We start from the raw sequence: 20,844 nt of genomic DNA on the forward strand, positions 1-20,844 counted from the left end.
AGCAGCAACTTGGGGAGGTCATATTATCTCCATTTAACACTTGGGAAAATATGGCACAGAGAATTCAAGTGACTTCTTAAAATGACAATGCCATAGAAATGTATGTAAGAGAGAGAAGGAGAGAGAGAGAAAGAGAGAGAGAAGAGAACCAGAATACTAATATCAGATTGGAAAAACTATTCTCTAAAAAAAGAATTCAGTGAGATAACATATATATATGTCATATATATACATGTATATATATGACATATATATACACACACAGTGATGGTAATTAGTTTAAAAAAAAAAAAACAACTAATGGTTCACAAATCACCTGCTATCATTCCTTGACTTAAATTGCTAAACTTCAAGATGAGTGTTTTTCCCCTAAATTTTGACCTGTAGTAGTCCTCATACTTTTGTCATATAAGTTGCCTTTCCATATTACAATATCCATGAGAATAGCCACATTTTGTCTTTTAGCCTTTGAGTGCCAAGAAATGGTGAGACATAGATCTCTTTTTTATTACTTTTTCTTGCAACTATTCAAATGCCCCATTAACAGACATCTTGGAAAAAGCGGGACATAAAAGCAAATGCTACTTCTTGCTTATTATGACCTTCTCATCTAATAAATGTTCAATTCATTGTTGCTCAGTAAGTTGCTGCAAATGCACAGAAGTCATGGGTTATCTCCATGCCTGCCTACAGCACAGTTCCCTGGGTCCTTTGAGTAATTCCTATTCACTCAACACTGGGCTCGGCTCCTGGGGCCAAAAGATAATGGGCATGGTCCCTGGCCTTGAGGAACACACACACAATATACTTGTGTGAATTAAGCCAACTGATCTAGGTCAAATAGAAAATGACACTTGTCCACCTACGAAGGGCTTCATGGTGTGATCCTTGCTACACACCCACAGCAGCTGAAAGTGCAAGAATGTGGAGATAGGAGAGGCCGGCGTTGGGGGAATCCAGGCTTAAAGCTGAAGGATTCTTAGTGTTTGGGCAGTTGAAAAAGCAGGGAACACTGAATATGTCAGACTCTGGAAGATTTGTATTATCTGGATTCTACTGCTGTTTACTAATAAAAATCCAAATTGGATGGTAAGCACATATTACACAGCCAGATATGCGGTTGGGTCATTTACCTGAGTATTTTAGGCAAAACTGTACTTTTCCCTCAACTTGAATCTTGGGCCTAATGAAGACATTAGGCAGAATTACTCCCATCGTGCTGAGAATATGTGAACACGTTAGTGTCCAGGAAGGCTTACTTATCAGCGTTCCTCCACTTTGGCTGATTTCACGTTCGACATATTCTTAGTTTCTTTGTCTGCAGGTTTCTCTTTCATTTGAGTTTCCTCTTTGTACATTACCCACATTTGGAGTCAGACAACAGCCAAACGTGCTGCACAGTTATTAACTCTGGAAAGTAGAGGCCCTGTTCAAACTTGACGGTTTATGCCTTCTTTATTTTTTTTTTAAAGATTTTATTTATTTATTTGACAGAGAGAGAGATAGTGAGAGCAGGAACACAAGCAGAGGGAGTGGGAGAGGGAGAAGCAGGCTTCCCGCGGAGCAGGGAGCCCGATGTGGGGCTCGATCCCAGGACCCTGGGATCATCACCTGAGCCAAAGGCAGACGCTTAACGACTGAGCCACCCAGGCGCCCCTGCCTTCTTTATTTTTTAAAGGACTCATATCACTTGGGAATGAATGTGTCAATGAAAAAAAGGTACAATGTGTTTTCAGGTGTCCTGTAAAAATATTGCAGGATCCCGTAAAACTGATTACTGACATCAAAAAGTCAGTAAGACCAAACGCAAAACTGGTGCAGGAATGTCTCAGATCAGATGGACACAGGAACTGCAGTGTATCATTCCTCAGCAGGCTGTCCTTTCCTCAGCCCTCAGCCCGCCTCATCCAATTCCAGTAGGAGTTTCCGAGCTACCTGAGTCCCCTCAGTCACATCTGTCATCAAGTATCCGCTCCTCCCCTGACTCTAACATTCTCTACATCTTGAGTCTGCTGCCAAGTGGCACTTAGAAGAACTGTGTCTCTACCCTTGAAAATATGACACACTATAAGTTTTTAAATAAATTCCAAGTGCTCTCCTTAGGAATGACAGGCCAGAATATGCTACACTACCACGCACTGACTCTTAGGAATTAATTGGATTTACAAGATTTAGGCAACAATTATTAAACCAATTAAGTGACTAATGATAATTGTGTATTTTTCTACTTAGAACCAAACTGACATGCCAAACTCAGTATGATATCTTTGAAAGAAATACTCCTTTCTTTATTTTACATACTTGTGTTAAGATGATACTTAAAATCTTTATGTCAATTTTAGGAATATCCAACAATTGGACAACTCATTGATAAACTGGTGCAAAATAACGTGCTATTAATCTTTGCCGTAACCCAAGAACAAGTTCATTTATATGAGGTAAGCAAACACAGTTCGGGGAATTCCTTCGGGGAGATTACTCGACATGAAACTTTAACATGAACTCTGAGGGTTTAACGCATGGAATGCCATTAGAAAATCGTGAACACGTGACAAATATACTGGACACTTGGTCAAGTGGATTCAGTTGCTGTTTGCAATTTGAATTACAAACCCAGGGGTGCGATGGAGAGTGGGAGACAGTATGGTAGAGCAAGGAAGAATGAATTCAAGAACGAAATGGTAAGTTGTAAGAGCACCAATGAATGGAGGAGAACCTACCTAACAGAAATCAGTCTGTCTTCCTTTGAACTGTTTCATCTGACAAGGAGGGGGTTAACAGAGGATGGAAGAAGAAGTGACTTGAAACTTTCAGGCATCTACAAATCAGATGAATTGAAAATATATAAATAGAGACACAATTTCAACCATTAAGAAGTAAGACGTTGAAAGAAAAAACTTGTTAAATTGGGCCAAAATCTATTTTCTCCCTCCTAGTAGCTGGATTTGCAGTTCAAGTTTTTGGATGGAAACACCAGACGCAGAAAGGGAACTGTTTCATTAGATGCGCTAATGTTCATAAACCACTGCCTAAACTGTAAAATGCATATGCAAACACAAAAGGTTTCCATGGTTTCATTCTAGCCTATGAAAACAATATATCAGAATACCATGAATCAAAGAAGTAGCAAATGATTTATTCCTAGAGGGTGATTTCACAGAGAAGTGAGGAATCTCCAGCCCGGCCCCGAGAAAATAGGTGTACATTAAATTGTCTGTGCTTCTATGCAGAAGCTTCATGTACTCCTAAGTTCAGAGTCTGATCTCCTCTTCCTTTGAAAGGACCTCTTACTTTACAGGGCTCGGGAAACTCTGAGATTATTTCACAGAAGGCTTTGATTAAATGCCACTCACTGCGAAGGACAGTACAGCCCATGAACTTGCATCAGGTTCTGTAGAAAGGATCCAGGAGGAGATCCTATCTTGCATTTTTAATGAGAGGAGGGTATTGTACTCCAGGTGAGATTGCCTTCTGCTGAAAACCAAAAAAGTCCTTTGCAATCAAGCTGCATACTCAAGGCCTTTGTTCTACTCAGAGACCATGTGGGTTCACCTGATCTGGGCATTTTTTTTTTTAAGGCTCTTTAGTATGTGATACTTGTTTTCAGTGGTTTTAAGTAGTAGAGTTGCGGTAAAGATTTAAAAAAAAAAAAAAAAACACCCCAAATACAATAGTGAGCCTATTCTGCCTTTGATCTTTAAGGCTAGAGTGAAAGGACCCTGGGGGTCACAACACCTCCTCCACAGCCGGTTCTTGTTTAGAAGGGGGAGGAGGGTTGCAGAGAACTTTTCTTAAAAGGGGAGTCTGGGAAATACGATTGATGATCATGAACATAGTCGTCCATAACTCACTTCGGTAATAGTCTTTAAGACTCACAACTCATTTACACGCCTCCTCAAAACTGCTATTAAAAAGGCAGAAGAAAATGAAAAATAACCACGTGGCAAAACAGAATCTGTTGGATTTAAGTTCGTTGCGCTGACGGTTCCCCTGTTGCAAAGGAAATGATCATTTCCAAGGAAAACACCAGATTAGAGCCTGCCTCTAATGTAACAGCAGGGCATTTATTTTGCCCGCCTACTAATCTCATTATGAGGCGAATTTATGTTCTGTCATGATCTGTGGTCTTTACCATCCAGGCTCCACTAAATTCAAAGGGACATTGTCAGGGAGCCACGCAGCCGACCAGGGCAGCCGCCCACTCTATGACTCTGATGCTTTCTTTCATCATTTTATCTCTATTCTGATGGACTCCTCATTCCATCTGCATTAGTGGAGGCAGGAGGCGGCAGCCTGTCTAAAAATAATGACAGCGACATTGCGCTTCCCTGAAGGCTTCACACAGCATGAAAATGCTGATGTCTTGTTTTATTGATAATGAAAACTGAAAATAAACCAATAATGGCTTATGTTGCCTTTCCATTTAAATCTCTTAGAAGGAGCCCTATGTGAGCAGGAGCCCTATACAACCTGATGTTTGGATAGCTGTGATAGAAGGAACATAACTACTAAAGAATCACTGAGAAATAAAACCAGTGATAGGATAAATAAAGCAACTAAGTGGTTGGATCTATGGAAATTCCAGAAGCCAATTTGCTTGCTCCAGTTCTGTGTTAAGCATAGTCATGTGCATACACTCCAGGCAGGGGATGGCTCAGATTCAATGGCGGCCCCTCTTGCAGTAAATACGATTTATGTTGCCCATTCATGGAACGCAGGAAAAAGGATTGGTTTTGGTTTGGGGTTTTTTTGGGGTTTTTTTTTGTTTTTGTAACTTTGGTAAGATGCTCTGGACTGTCCAAATACATAGTGTTGCTGTACTTTGTGGTATCAAAGAAGAACAAACAGTGGAAAGGATGAAGTAAGCAGTTTTGCTGTCAGTTCAATATGACTGCAGTGTGCACCCCAATCTCCAGCAAACAGATGATTTTGAACAAACTTACTATTATGAATAGATGCCTGTTTGTCCAATTACAGGGTTCAAAAGATAATGGTAGATAACAGACTGAGCAGTAGGTAGTACATTACAGTCTAGTGCTAAACGCCATTTTGAATCAGGATTCAATTACCCAAGCTTAAAAAAAAATTTTATCTCCTCTGTTGCTTTCAAATGTTTACTGTTAATTTACATTAAGATAGTATCAGGCTACTAAAGCCCAATTGTCTAATTTGACTAGTCTTTTCTTCCTAGTGAGATATTGAGATAAAAAGCAATTAAATTAGCGTTCTTAACTACATTGCCAAATCATATTATTAATCACCTGGGATTAGTTGCAAGACTTTGAAATATTCTAATCTTTCAAAATGTCTACATTTGGCTGGAAAAGATGAGTTTTGTGAACTTGATAAGGATAATTATTATATAACCTAGTATTTACAATGTAATGTTGAAACATTAGAAAGTAAACAAGACATTGGTAATGGACCCTCCCAGTTTAGTCGCTAACATCTATCACTGCTAATTGATGTCCTATGGTTATTAGGACAGAATGATGTATCTAAAGCATAGGGACAGGGGACCCATGCAGGTTTTAATACCACCAAAGGGCCCTTCTGTCTGGAGGTGAAACGCCCTCAATGATCGCCCCTTTGAGGATCTTTCTGTTTAGCTCATCTTTCTGTGTAGGCTATTTCTTGATACCAGTAGATTTTCATCTTTAGTCAAATTGGGTCAAAGTTTCTAAATAGTATTTTGGAGTTTAATGTGACAAACACATGTCAAAGTTGAGGGAGCCCATGTATAAGAGCAGGAGAGGTGTGCATGACCCATTGCTACAATCATCTGCAGCCCTGGCTGTCCCCTCCTCCATCCTTTCCACCTTGGACCCAGATGGCACCAGAGGAAAGGAACTCTCTGCTATCACCCTTGGGACCAACCTCTTGGATAAGCTCAAGTGCCTTCTTACTAGGCCATAAAAGGAAAACCCCTGAGCAAGTACCCCCATCTGATGATCACTGTTGTCTAAGAACAAGCATAAAGAGTAGCCACAACATGCTTTGAGCCTGATGTTTTTGCGTGGCTTGTGAATATTATCTATGATATGCAAGTTTCAATTCTTCAAGAATCAATAACCCAGTTTTTATTTCACCCCTTCTTTCCTTTTTTGCTCATCTTTTAAGCTTTTCACTGCAGCACGAGAGTTGAAAGGAAGCAGAGAATTAGAGAGGGAGATAAAACAAAAATTGGCCCCTTTTATTGTCTGTTAGCCTGTTCTATTATTGTTTTGTTTTATAATGTTCGCTATTGGAAAAGATCAAAACAATTTTGCTCTGATGAAAATCCCTTTTTCTCTGGCTTCAATTTTGACAAAATAAAAGGACTGGGCCAGATGACCTCCAGCTTTAGTAGTCAGTGACTCTAAACCTGGAGGAGGGAAATCACCATGAATTCCAATGATCTACACACAAAGTTCAGCTAGCCAAAATATAGCTAATTTTAGGGCATGGACAAAAAAGTTGTTCTTTATCCTATGAACCCCATCCTGTAATGAAGTATTCCAAATTTATGCTTTTAGTGAATATAAAATCTTCTAGGAATAAAAAGAGAACTTCTGGATTATGAGAAATGTCCACAAGAGTTAACAAATTACCCTTAATTCAAATGTAATGGAAAAGGATTTTGATTTCTCTTTAATTGATGGTACGGGGGATAAAGACTGAGGAGAGCCAACTTATGCTTTCCTCATTAATAAAAACAGCTTGTAGAGAAGGAGGATTTGGAAATAAAACTCATGTCCTCAGATTATCAGGGCAAAATTGTTAGAAGCATTTTCCAGACTAATTAATAAATCACAACCGTGAAAAGTCACCCGTAGTTACCCTGAGTTTACACATAGTACTTTTCCTCTAAAGAACTCAAAGACTCATAAACACAGGTAAAAAAATAAAAGAGATACAGATTTAAAGTAGGGTTTTAATGAGATGCTCTATTAGATCAACCCTTGGACAAATATAAAATGGGATTTTTTTTTTAAGTTTTACTTATTTAAGTTATCTCTATACCCAATGTGGGGCTCAAACTCAGGACCCTAAGATCAAGAGTCTCATGCTCTTCCAACTGAGTCAGCCAGGTGCCTCCCAGAATGGAATTTTAATACAAAGCCTAATTGTTTCAAGATTTGCACAACACCCAGAATGTCTAGCATTTCATTAGAACCAGTATGCTACTGACTGAAGCCATTCATTCATTCATTCATTCATACATCAAACATTTCATGAGAACCTCCCTTGGACTGGGCCGTGGTTTGTGACAACAAAAGAGGATAGAGTGACTGCCTTAAGAAGTCTCACAGAGCATTAACAGACTTGTAGACCAATAATTTGCCTCAAGAACAGATGAGGGCATTTTAGACATTGTGTTCTGGACAGACATCCCAAGGCAGAGTTTTGCTGAGGGGTCAGAGTTTTCATATCTGTCAATGTTTTTACTTTTTTCTACTCAGCATCTTTGTTAGAAGGGGCAGAAAATTAATTGCCTATCATAAAACTAGCTTTGATGCTAACAGTATGATAACGTTGGACTAAGCCCTTCACTTTATAGCAGTGGAAACTGAGAGCCAAAGATGTTATGCAGCTATGACTATGAGAATAATAGGGAAGGTTTGCGGAGGGCTTATTAGGTGGCAGCTTGGGGTTAAGTATTTTAACTCGTTTTATCATTTAATCTCCATGTTATGGACCCAAAAAAAACCCAAATAAAATAAAAAATAAAAATTGAACCAAATAAAATAAATTAAAATGAAATAAATAACGAAAGAACTCAAAATAAAGCAAGTTGCCTGTGAGAGCCAGGATTAGAACCAAGGCACTTTGAGTCTACAGCCTCAATCACTGTGTTGAGTTGCACTGGAACCTTGGCTACTGTCGTGAAAGAGCATGCCAATTCCTAACTACTACACAACCAAAGAAGCAGCCTTGTAAACACAGTAGCCAACTTTGAAAGTCAATGAGCAGTAAAAGCACAAAGCCTAAGGGTAGAGCAGAGCAGCCTCACAGCTGAAGAGATGAATACATAGAATTCTTAAAAATGGCAGAGTCCTTCAAAACCAGTGCACACTTCATCTCGGGTCCTTGACTGTTGCTGTTAATTTAGATGAATAGAGCAATTTTACAATGTGTGGACTTGAAAAAAGAGAGACATTTGGACTCTGCCTTATGGACTGTTTAAGTTCTGAGTGGTAAGAACAGGCCACACAGTTAGGGCGCATCATGCCATTGACCAACAAACACATCCTCAACAGCTACTGTCTATGGTACTCACCATCTACAGTTCCAGCCAAAGGAGAAAAAGGGGACACATGGTTTAACAGAGACTATAGGGTTTGTTATGCTGATGCAATTCAAACACACAGAAAAATAGAGTCATATAATGACACCCACATGCCTACTACCCACCTGTCTCAAATCTTAACATTTTGCCACCATATTTGCTTCAGATTTTTTAAAGAAATAGGACATTCCAGATACAGTTGCCTGCTGTCTACTTGTACAATACTAACCCTACCCCCCTCTTTTCTTCCACAGAAGTAACCAATGCCCTGAACTTAGTGTTTATCATGCCCATGTTTGTTTTTTGTACCATTAAAAAATATATGGATCCATAAATAATTGCATAATTTTGGCTTACAACTTTAATTTCATGCTGTACCTATTATTTCTGCAATGTTATGTTTTGGGGGGCTGGGTTATGATGGTAAAATAACATAAAATTTACCATTTTAACCACGTTTAAATATATAGGTCTGTGGCATTCAGTGCATTCACAGTGTGGTGCTCAATGTTATGTTTTTGAGGCTTATCCATAGAGATATGTGTACCTCTAGTGTACTCTGTTCCCCTGCCACACACAGTCCATCGAGTGAATGCACTGCAGTGTGCTCATTCTGCAGTTGACAACATCAGATCGTTTCCAGTTGTGCAGCATGACAAAGGTTGGTGCCATGCACATCCTTGCACACGTGTTCTCTATTGACGATCCATGGCTAGAACTCAAGTCCTTGGCTCACAGGAAATGGCATCTTCAAGTCTCCTAGGTGTGTCCAAACTGCTTTCCAAAGTGGCTGTGTCAGTTATTCTCTTACGAACGCTGTGAGAGTGTGGCCAAAACCAGAAAACAAAAAAACACCACGCACTTGCAATTACTTTTTTTCTGACGACAAAATTAATCCATGTTATTTGCCCAAAAAAGAGCAGGGGGGAGGTGGATACAGAAAAGCACAAAGAAGAAAATGAAGATCACTCATAAACTCACTACGCAGACACAGCTAACCATTCCTGACATTTTAAAATAAGTCTTCTCTTTCTTTTGCATGCATTTACATAGTTTAACATAATTGGCATCATACTGTACATATTAAGTATATTCAGATTTTTTGAATGAGTTTATACATTTACAGTCTTCTAAAGGCATGAAAATTAAATTGCATTTAGTTATATGTCAAACAATCACTTTTGCTGACAAGAATCACATTAGATGAAATCAAGGTCATTCTACAGTATTCCAAATCTGTGGTTGCCATATTTATAGGGTACCTGCTTTAAAATAAAAACAAACTTGCTCCCAGGGGTCTGGGTGGCTCAGTCGGTTAAGCCTCCAGCCTCCAACTCTTGGTTTTGGCTCAGGTCATGATCTCGTGGTCGTGGGATGGAGCCCTGCATTGGGCTCCAGCACTCAGCAGAGTCTCCTTCAGATTCTTTCTCCCGCTCCCTCTCCCTCCCCTTCTGCCCCTCCCCTCTCTGAGGGCACTCTCTCTTTCTCAAATAAATAAATAAATAAATAAATAAATAAATAAATAAATAAAATCTTAAAAAAAAAACTTGTTCTCCTCCCACCAGCAGCCTCAGAACATCCACAATTACTATATTTTTGCATTAACTACCAGGTTACTTTTTTACATATTCAAATGATACTTAGTTACTTTTTTATACGTTCATGTAATAACCTTAATAGGACTAACAAATTATTTCTAGTATCCTTTTTCTAATCCCTGAAAGTGCCCTTGTGATGAGGACTCCAACATCTGTGAACAAACTGTTTCTTCAAAGGCACCTCTCTCTACCACAAAGTGCTCAAAGCTGTGTAATTGCTCCACTGTATGCTTTCTCAGAACCTCACAGAATTCAGGGATTCTTATTTAATTCTGTTACCCATTTATCCCCTGAAGGCTTTCCTAAGGTAACAGTTGGCCACTCTGTCCATGCCTGTGAGGCTGGCCCAAATTACAGTAGTGATGCTTAAAGGAAGCTCACCTTGGCTCGGATCACCATACAGGAGTTCAACTACAACCAAGCATTCTTCACATGGCATAGCCTTTTACAGAATACATAGGGCATCAAGGTGCAAGGGACAAGTTAAACTGACAGCCCCTAGGCATAGAAAAGCTTGGGAGTATTATGTATTTTAATTTTATGCCTAATGACCTAAAAGAGCCAAAAATACGCTACAAGGGGTAGCTATTAATTATAACATAGTTCAATATTTTGTTCCCCTGATGGTATTGAATCTTCAAAAAGTAGACAGGAAATTGTCAAAGGAGAACATTTTGTTGAGCTTGAACTGTTTGGGCACACTTTATTCACTTATTCAGAAATTCACATACTTTTTCTATAGGGTTGCCAGATTTAGCACATAAAAATACAGGACATTCAATTTGAATTTCAAATAAACAAAAATAATTTTTTTAGTATTAGTATGTTCCATGCAATATTTGGGACACACTTACACTAAAAACTTTGGAAATATTACTAAAAATGGAAAAGAATAGTGTGTAACAATGGAAAAAATTAAAGAGGAGAGTGTGAGACTTACTTCTATAGGATCTTCAGGGAAGACTCCTTTTAAGAGGTGATTATAGAGCAGCAACCCAAAGACTGAGTTTTCAAGAGGAGAAGGCATGTGCAAAGGCCCTGAGGCAGCAAAGGACTCGGTGTTCAATGTGTTTGAGAAATTGAAAAAAGGCTAGTCAGCCTGATGTGAGCTAGGATAGAAGAGGATGGAGTGGAAAAGGTAGGCTAAAACTAGATACCTCAGTCTTGAAGGCCTAGGGAAGTAAGCATGGTGTTATTCCATGGGCATCATGCATTCCAAAACATCACTTTTTTTCTTGACTAAAGAATAGATGTCACAGGTATCTGACAGACTGAGGACCCCTTATGAATTATGAGTGTACAGGTTTTTTTAAGATTTTATTTATTTATTTTTTATTTATTTGAGAGAGAGAGAGTGAGAGAGCAAGAGAGAGCATGAATGCAGGGAGGAGCAGAGGGGGAGGGAGAAAGAATCTGAAACAGACTCCTCACTGAGCGCAGAGCCCAACGCAGGGCTCAATCTCATGACCCCAAGATCATGACCTGAGTCAAAACCAAGAGTCAGAGGCTTAACCCACTGAGCCACCCAGATACCTGTGGGCGCATAGGTTTAAAAACAAAGCAACTTTATTTTCCAGATTGTCACAGCCCTCCCTGGAAGCATCCATTTGGCAACAAGAAGGGCGTAGACAGACTATTCTATACTGTACATTCTTAAACTTTAGTGCTCATTAAAATCACCTGGGAAGCTTTCTAAAAATTCCAATGCCCAGGCCACACCCTGATCTGATTAATTCACTATCTCTAAGGCTGAGACCCAGGCATCAGTGTTGTTTTTTTGTTTTGCTTTGTTTTTTTTTTTTTTTTAAGCTCCTCTGGTGCCTCGAATCACTCAGGGAGCTTATTAAAACACCAACTCTGATTCAGGTATAGGATGGGATCTGAGGTTTTACGTTTCTTTTTTTTTTTTAAGTTGAGTTATAATTGACATATAATATTACATTAGTTTCAGTTGTACAGCATAATGATTCAATATTTGTATACAATGCAAAATGATCACCATGATAAATTTAGTTAATATCCATCACCATACATACTTTCAAAAATTTTTTCTTGTGATGAGAACTTTCAAGATTTACTGTCTTAGCACCTTTCAAATATGCAATACAGTATTATTAACCATAGTTGCCATGCTGTACATTATATCCCCATGATGTATTTATTTTATAACTAGAAGTTTTACTTTTTGACTCCCCTTACCCATTTCATCTCCCCACCATCCCCTCTCTCCTCTGGAAACTATCAGTGTGTTCTCTGTATCTCTGAGCTTAGCATTCTTATTTGTTGTTTTATTTTTATTTGATTGAATCATATGGTATTTGTCTTTCTCTGCCAGACTTATTTTTCTTAGCTTTTACTTAGCATAATGCCTTCAAGGTCTATCCATATTGCTGCAAAAGCAAGAGTCCTTTCTTTTTTATGACCAAGTAATATTCCACTGTGTGTGTGTGTGTGTGTGTGTGTGTGTGTGTGTGTGTGTGTGTACCACATCTTCTTTATCTATTCATCTATGGGTGGGCACTTAGGTTATTTCCATATCTTGGTTATTATAAATAATCCTGTAGTAAACATGGAGATGCATATATCTTTTTGAGTTAGTGTTTTCATTTTCTTTGAATAAACACTCAGAAGTGGAATTGCTGGAGTATATGGTAGAAATAAACCCACACACATATAGTCAATTAATCTATCACAAAGGAGGCAAAAATATACAATAGGGAAGGTCTCTTCAAGAAAGGATGTTGGGAAAACTGGACAGCCACATGAAGAAGGAGGAAACTAGGCTACTGTCTTCCACTACACACAAAAATTAACTCATAATGGATTCAAGACTTAAATGTAAGACATGAAGCCATAAAACTCCTGGAAGAAAACATAGGTGGTAAGCTCCCTGATGTTGGTCTTGGCAGTGATTTTTTGGATCTGACTCCAAAAGCAAAGGCCACAAACAAAAGCAAAATTGAACAAGTGGAACTACATCAAACTAAAAAGCTTCTGCACAAAAAAAGGAATTGATCGACAAAATGAAAAGGCAACCTACTGAACGAGAGAAAATATTTGCAAATCATATAACCAATAAGGGATTAATATCCAAAATACAGAGACAATTCATACAAGTCAATAGCAAAACAAAAAACCCTAAACAATTCAATTTTTAAAAAATGGCCAGAGGGCCTGAGTAGACTTTTTTCCAAAGAAGACAGGCAGAGGGCCAACAGGCACATGAAAAGATGCTCAGCATCACTCATCATCAGAAAAAAGCAAATCAAAACCACAGTGAGATATCACCTGACACCTGTTAAATGGCTATCATCGAAAAGACAAGAAGTAACAAGTGTTGGTGAGGATATGGAGAAAAGGGAACCCTCCCACACTGTTGGTGGAAATGTAAATTGATTCAGCCACTATGGAAAACCACATGGAGAGTCCTCAAAAAATTAAAAATGGATTTTTCCCTTTCTCACAATTTTCCAGACGCTACTGCTGCTACTCATCCCCCCACCACACTTGCAGTAGCAAGGGCTGATACCGCCTTAGCAGTCCTGATGTATATACCCCTGTTTTCTCTTTGCTGGTCCCCTTCCTCGTGCTCCTACTCGTCATCTTTCGAAATTTTATTACCTGCTGTTTGGTCTGCAAAGCACATAAGTTGCTACTGAACCCAACATCGCTTCCCATTTTAAAAGAGCTTTCTAAAGCTTTGGGACTTGCATTTGCCAACAAAGGTCTTCAATTCCTCTCAGAAAGCCGGGTAATCTTATTAAGGGAAGATCTGAAGTCTCCTCAGCAACAAATAGTCAGTGTAGCCTCTTTGTTCTCTAAGTCTCCGTTCTCCAGTGCCTCTGTGTGCATTTGTTTGTCTCAGAATGGTCATGCACGGTGGGTCCATTCGTCTTCCCTTATCACTCTGTCACTGCCGCCGAGCACTCGTTCAGCTGTGCGCTATAGCTCCTTGGCTGACAAGATAATTACATTCCAGGGCAGCCTGGGAGAAAGACAGGGAGCGCTCAAAAGTTCCGAAGCCGACTACCTAGTCGTTGCTGGTGCAGACTTCAAGATCAAGCACCTGATCTAATTAGCACACTCCCTTTGCTGCCTGCCTGACTGTGGAATGCTGACAATTGAAAGCCTGAAGGCAAAGCAGATATCATGCAACCCAGAGACAGACATTCATGCTACCTTGTGCCAGAAACAATTACATATTCTTTTTGGAATCTTGGGTGTCCTAGTAACACAGTCAAGCCTGGGGGTAAACTTTTGCATAATACTGGGAGTCCTGCATTTACTGATAATGAACATGAGAACCAGCAGAATAAAATCCCACAAGAATGAAAGACCTCACGGGAAGAAAGCCTTCTGATTGCCTTCAGAAGAAGGACTTATTTCAGCAAACCCAGGCCGCCCCTAGCTCTGGAAGAAGCACACCACTCAACAAAAGCAAGGCATCACCAGCAAAGAGCTGTTTTCCTTTGACCAGATAAATAGCACAATACAGTCCCCCAGGACAAAAAAAAATTTTTGCTTCTATGCTTTTGCCACTTGGTACGTTTCTTTCAAGATGTAGCCTTTCCATTTGAAAGTGATTATAGCCACAATCCTTTTTCTTCCTTTCTTTTTGCTTCAGGTAAGAAAATATTCTATATACTCTAAACCACTATATATAAATACAAGGCATTATTATCTTAACTTTCTAATGAGCCTCACCCTTGATGGCAGTTGGCATTTGTGCCAGTTCCTTGCACGGCCCAGCAAGGGCCTGGGGGAGCAGAGTGAGCACTAGCTTTGGAGTCAAGACCTGTTTCCACCACTTATTAACTCTGTGACCATGCAAGGTACTCACTTCTTCATCTAAAACTAGGGTTTAAGGGTTAAACAAATTGAAAGAACTCTAGCAGAGTGTAGGGGGTTGAATTGTATCCCCACAAAAGATATGTTAAAGTCCTAACCCTTGGTGCCTCAGAATATGGCGTTGTTTGGAAATAGGGCCTTGCAGATATAATTAGTTAAGATGAGGTCATACTTGAGCAGGGTAGATCCTTAATCCAACATGACTGGTGTGCTTTTAAGAAGAGACCCAGAGATGGAGACACAGAAAAGAGAACACTATGTGAAGATGGAGGTAAAGACTCGAGTGCTGCATCTCCATGCCCAGGACCACCAAGGACTGCGAGCAACCGCCAGAAGCTAGGAAGAGGTGAGGACAGAATCTCCTCTACAGGTTTCGGAGGGAGCGTGCCCGGTTGACACCTTGATCTCAGCCTTCTGGCCTCCAGAACTGTGAGACAACAAATTTCTGTTGGGTTAAGCCACCCCCAGCAGCCCTGCGGAACTAAGACATTCAGTTAACTTAGGTTTACTCGTAACATCTCTCAGGCTCACCGATGCCATCACCAGACCTGAACAGCCATTGCCAGGCACTTACCATCAATGGCCTGGCTAAGCAAACTGGTTCTAGAGCAGAGCAGAGCAGAACAGATGAATACAGCTCTTTCTAGGCCAGATGACCTCGGGCAAGCAAACTAAATTCTCTAGGCCTCAGTATCTCAGTAAAACAGAGATAATAATGGTACCTGAACAAAAGAGCTTGTGGGACGAATGAAAGAGATGGTACTGTCAGGTACCACAAATATTAGCTCTAGTTTGTTTTTCCCAGATGATGGTGGGCTACAGGTGAGTTCTGGGCACCTTTAGGCCTGTCTACATTGTGGGCTCATTGCACCAGAACAAAGAACTATCTGGAACTAAGGACCTAAAGAGCAAAGTGGTCCCCTCCCATGCATTCCTGTCACTTCCCCAAGGCTGTCCCAATAACTAAGATGCTCCAGGAGCCTTGGGTTCCTGAGGATGCAGGTGTCAAAAGGCAGGAGGTGCATGGGGAGACCAGGAGGCTTGTGAGGACCTCTCCATCCCATTGTGAGGCCCCCTGAATTCGTGAATGCAGCTCATGAGGACCTGGTCCTGAGACCAGCTCCTGAGGATGGGGAGAGATACAGAAAAAGCAGGCTATGCTGTGAGTGCTGAGGAGTTTGCCAGTGGATAGCTCCCCTGGGTCCATCCCCAGGTAGAAGGGATCCAGGGAAGAACTGATTACTCCTTGTGGCCAAACACCTGAAAGATCTAAGACCCTTTAAGAATCATCTGTACTTTCTCTAATTTAGGTGACATCTTGATTACCAGAAGCACCCTCTTGACAACAAGAATAAATGTCTCTCTACACACTTGTTTGTCTCAGAGCAGTCACACATCGTGGGTTCAGCTCTGTAGTGCGATCATACCTAGGAGTGGGACGGCGGAGCCATCGGCCATGCCCATGTTCAACATTGGCAGCTACTGCCAGTTCTCCAAAGTAGTCGTCCCAGTGTAGACGCCCCCTGCAAGTACTTGTCTAATGATTAATGATGCTGAACACTTTTGCCATACTCTTTTGCAACTTGAATATCCATTTTTTTTTCCAGATGTCTTTTCCTTGTCGATATGTAGGAGTTGTTTAGATATTCTGGTGCCAAATCAGATGCATGTATTACAGATATTTTCTCCCACTCAAGGGCTCCTCTTCACTTTCTTAAAGGCATCTTTTCAAAACAGAAATCCCTACTTTTAAGTCCTATTTATCAATCCTTTCCTTTATATAAATAGTGCTTTTGTGTCCTACTTAAGCCCTTCTTGTTATCCTTAGGGCAATGAAGTTATCTCCCCTGACTTCTATAGTAATAAAAGTCAGAACAGTGTTTAGTCTTTTAAGGGAGGGTAATGACTGGGAAGCAGTACAAGGGAAGATTTCAGGGAGCTGATTATGCTCTATTTTTTGATCTTGGTGTGATTACACTTGCTTGTTTACTTTTTAAATATTCATTGAACTGTATACTTATTACTTGTATGCCCTGCATGTGTGTTATACTGCCATTAAAGAAAGAAAAGAGAGAAAATGGACAAATAGGAGCGACTATTAAAGATATACAAGGTAATGACGACACATATGTATATATATGGTGAGATATTAGAGCAAATATTTGTGGACATATTATATAACATCATAGGTTCTCAATCTATATAAGCCAAACTTTGACTAATGTATTTTAGCAAACAAAAAACATTTAGTAATACAGTTGAAGACCAGAAATACTGATGTTGATTAATAATATAATATTGAAAATAAATGGTCCCTCCATATTAATGAAGCTTCACAGAAAGAGTTAAGCAAGCATAGAGCCTAAAGAGAAGCAGTAGGTTGGTTTTACAAATTCTTTGTTAAAATGCTCCTAGCAGATATATGGCAAGTCAACCTCTCAGGCCTCTGATGAGGGGCAGGAGTAGCCTGGTCTGTATAAAATGGTGGCTACTGAGTCTCAGGTGGTGAAGAGTCTTTGAGACCACAGCAGAAATGTCACAACAGTAGGACAGAAGGATCCAGGAGAGTTACCATCTAAGGCAGAAACCCAGTCAAGATGTCCAGCAAGGATACAGTTAATACTGAACCATGTCGCAGAGCCTAAACCTGGAGATGAGTGAACCCAACAGGAAGTGCCGTCAAAGCAAGAATGCAGGTTACGTCGGGAACGTCCCTTCTAGCGCCAAAAGCAGCCAGATATCTGCCACGGTCCTTAGTCTGAGTCACTCTGAAGGAAAAGCCAACCGGTAGTCTGTGCGTGGATAGCTGAGGTGGCAGGTGCCTCTGCAGGTCCCTCTGCCCTCAACCAAGCCGGAGGAGACACCTGACAGCTGGTTCTAACAGCCAGACACCAAGAGGCCCTGACCTTGGAGACATTCCCTGAGAGGAGCCCAGAGCGCAGGTGTGAATTCAGGCACTTTCCTCTCTAGCCTTTGTTGCTTGCCAACTAAATGACCCCCTGTCCTCTTCTTATCCTCCTTCCTTAACAAGCAGGAAATATCTAAGGAGGAAATGCGAACTGTTGGACAAATAAGAAATCTGTTTTGAGATGGGAGCATAGTGAGGAAATAAATAGGTTTTGATGAAGGAAGTTAAGAAAACTAAGGCAATCAAAAAAGGCCGACTTTGCAAACATGAGTGAGAAAAGCAACCGCGGGAACTCCTGGGTGGCATGGTGGCAGGAGAGGGAGAAAAATCCATAATTAGGATAATCCATGGGCAGGTAACAGGGAATTCAAGCCCAAGAAATTCAAGCCCAAGGAGTTGGCATTTCTAATCAGCTCATGAAACATTGTGTTTTTAGAGTTCACCATTTCTAATATCCAAGAGTTATCTTTTACAGTCGCGGTGCTATAATTTATCACATCCAGGCATGCAAAATCATCCTTTTTCTAACATTAAACATGTTTAATCAGGACAATTTATAATAGCACTTTAGGGCTTTAATGAAAGAAAGGCATTTGACACATGATATTTACAGTAATCATAATACTACAAGACTTAAAGCATAATTTTTTACAGTGTTAGATCAGGAAGCCAAATTGTCCATGTTTTTAGTTAATTATTTGCAATGCTTTGGGGAGAAATCAGCATCCAGAAATTAATTAATAGTTTTCCTCTACACAATTGTCAGAGTTATCACAGGGTACTGCTCCTAGCTGCCAACTCCTTTATACCCTCGCTCTAGTAGCAATCAGCAAAGGTGATTAATGTTAAACCACTTGTCCTGATAGCCAAATGCCAAATGTTATACCACATGCAGGATCATAATTATGCTCTAGGAAGTAGATGGATTTGTCTGTGTTAACCAAGAATTAACCCAAAATTCAGAGGCCACTTGAACTAGTGCTCGTGGAAAGTACCCCTTATACCTTGGCCTTGGAGAAACCAGGACATTTTTCAAGGCTAGCAGTTTCATGCAAAGCTAAGAGCCATGAAATTCTTCTTCAAAAAGATCCAAACCTTTCTTCATCAAGCTTTAAAGTTTGCCTTTGCCTTCTCCTTTGGGACCAGTCAAATTTACATACATTCCAGCTCCACTTGAGTGAGATTCAAGTTCCTATTTAAGTATTCGCTGTTAACCACAGGTCTCATGCTTCACGGCCCTTTTGACATGTGTTTATTTGAAAAGGTAAGTCAATGAACCGGTGCCTTCCTCATATTTGACACGTTCTACCTGACTCAGGGAAACAGAGTGGGGCCCACCTTCCACAGGCGGTGATGTGGGTCACCGGGTAATGGGAGGAATGCTACTTGGATTACTGTCCATGACCCCTTCAAAAATCAAATGCAGTGTCAAGGCAGAGTGACAACTGACACTTGTAAGAGTTCAGATTTCCATCAACTTCAAACTTACACACTGAAATAAGTGGAATATTACAAAACCCACCAATTAAAAGCAGCACCCATTTTTCCATATGAGAGTTGTAGAAACCTTGGACTTACCCCAGGTACCCACCTCTAGCAAGTGCCCGGGACCTCCTAGAACATGTTGGTGTTCTAATGTCACCCTGACTTCACTTGTTCCTCTCCTTGGCTCCCCTTGACCTGATCTATTTATCTAGTATCACGATTATAATCAATAATTACTATTGATTCTAACTTAGTTTTGTATATCTCCTAAGCTACTTAAATCTTCTTGGGAATAAGACAGAATATCATTATGTTTGAACCAGAGGAGGTACCCTAAATCCTTCACTCAAAACTTATTTCTCTTTCTACATGTCAGTTTAATAAATTCAGTCATCTGATTTCACGACACACAGCAACTCAGAAGACCACAGCTGACAAAAAAGAGTGATGGTCTCTTCTTGATGTAGCAGAGCATACTAAGCCAGCTTAATAGGTGTTGAATGCAACAATAAATGAATGAATGAGAAAATTGGTAGATGAGTGATACCTTACAGCTTAACAAGGAGAAGATAGAAACTATTTAAAAACAAATAAAAGAAGCAAAAGCATAGCAGTTGGGGTCCACTTGGTATGAATGTGACCTACCCATGGATTTTAGAAGTCTTTGATGATTATAGAGCTATAGTTAATATTGATAAGTATGACTGTTTCTTCAAGAAAACAATCCAAGTATGCTTGGGAATCTTTATTTAAGAAGACAGAGGTATGTACCGTACACTTAAGAAAACTTTTCATTTCAAAATAAGTTTTAAAACATAAAACTTAAGGGAGGGGTAATTTTCAGCAGTCTGGAAAATTCCCTTCTTTGCAATGCCTCATTCCCTGGTCATGCTTCATACCTGGAGTGCTGCTGAACTAACGTGAGTTCTCTGCAGGTGGGAATGACATCTCGGAAAAGGAGATAAGTGGAGAATGCAGATGGTTTAGAGATAGGTTCTGACTGACTCCATCGTGATGAGTGGAAATCAATTCTAATCAACCCCAGCACCATGGTGACATCCCTAAACGAGTGCTCATTACCACTAGGAAAGGGGGTTAATGGCAAGCATCCAAATAACTCACTCCTTTTCTCCACCAAGCGATTGACAATTGAGACCCCTGGGCTGAATGACTTGCAGAGCAACCTGATGGCAGAGAGGGGCCAGTGTGGGACCTGGGTTTCCGTAACCATTACAAAAAAGAGAAGATAGCTCCTGGTAGTATGCTCAGAATTTTCTGGACAAAGGATGCTCTGCAAATGGAAGACGGTATATAAGTGCTATTATTATTATTTGAGACTTGACTCCAGTTGTGATATAAATCACAGCTCTAGACTAAGGCAACCACACATACTTGAGGTCCCCAATGGCAACTCGGACCAGTCCACTTCCCACTTGGGCACAGGAAGGAGCCCCAGGCAGGGCCACGGTTTCAGGAGAAACACTGGTTTATTACCAGGATCCTGTTTCCCCCAGCCAGTTAAATAGAGGTGATCTCAACCAGCAGGCTGAAACCCACACTTAACTTTTCTTGATTACAGCGAGCAGATTGACTTATTCTTTTTTGTTTACAGAATTATGCAAAACTCATTCCTGGAGCTACAGTAGGGCTACTTCAGAAGGACTCTGGAAACATTCTCCAGCTGATCATCTCGGCTTATGAAGTATGATATTTTACAGTTGGCTTCTTGGTGTTTT

The 20,844-nt window shown here is 40.2% G+C and overlaps 1 protein-coding gene across 1 annotated transcript in view; it reads left to right on the plus strand.

Annotated features, from left to right (window-relative positions):
• Nucleotides 1–20,844, plus strand: part of ITGB6 (integrin subunit beta 6) — a 73,142-nt gene that overhangs the window by 19,781 nt on the left and 32,517 nt on the right. The window contains exons 8-9 of the mRNA XM_032423639.1: nt 2,343–2,438; nt 20,721–20,810. Of these exons, the coding sequence (XP_032279530.1) occupies nt 2,343–2,438; nt 20,721–20,810 (186 nt within the window). The remainder of the gene's footprint in view (nt 1–2,342; nt 2,439–20,720; nt 20,811–20,844) is intronic.

The sequence above is a fragment of the Phoca vitulina genome, unplaced genomic scaffold (genome assembly GCF_004348235.1).
Source record: "Phoca vitulina isolate PV1807 unplaced genomic scaffold, GSC_HSeal_1.0 scaffold1, whole genome shotgun sequence".
Classification (NCBI taxonomy): domain Eukaryota; kingdom Metazoa; phylum Chordata; class Mammalia; order Carnivora; family Phocidae; genus Phoca; species Phoca vitulina.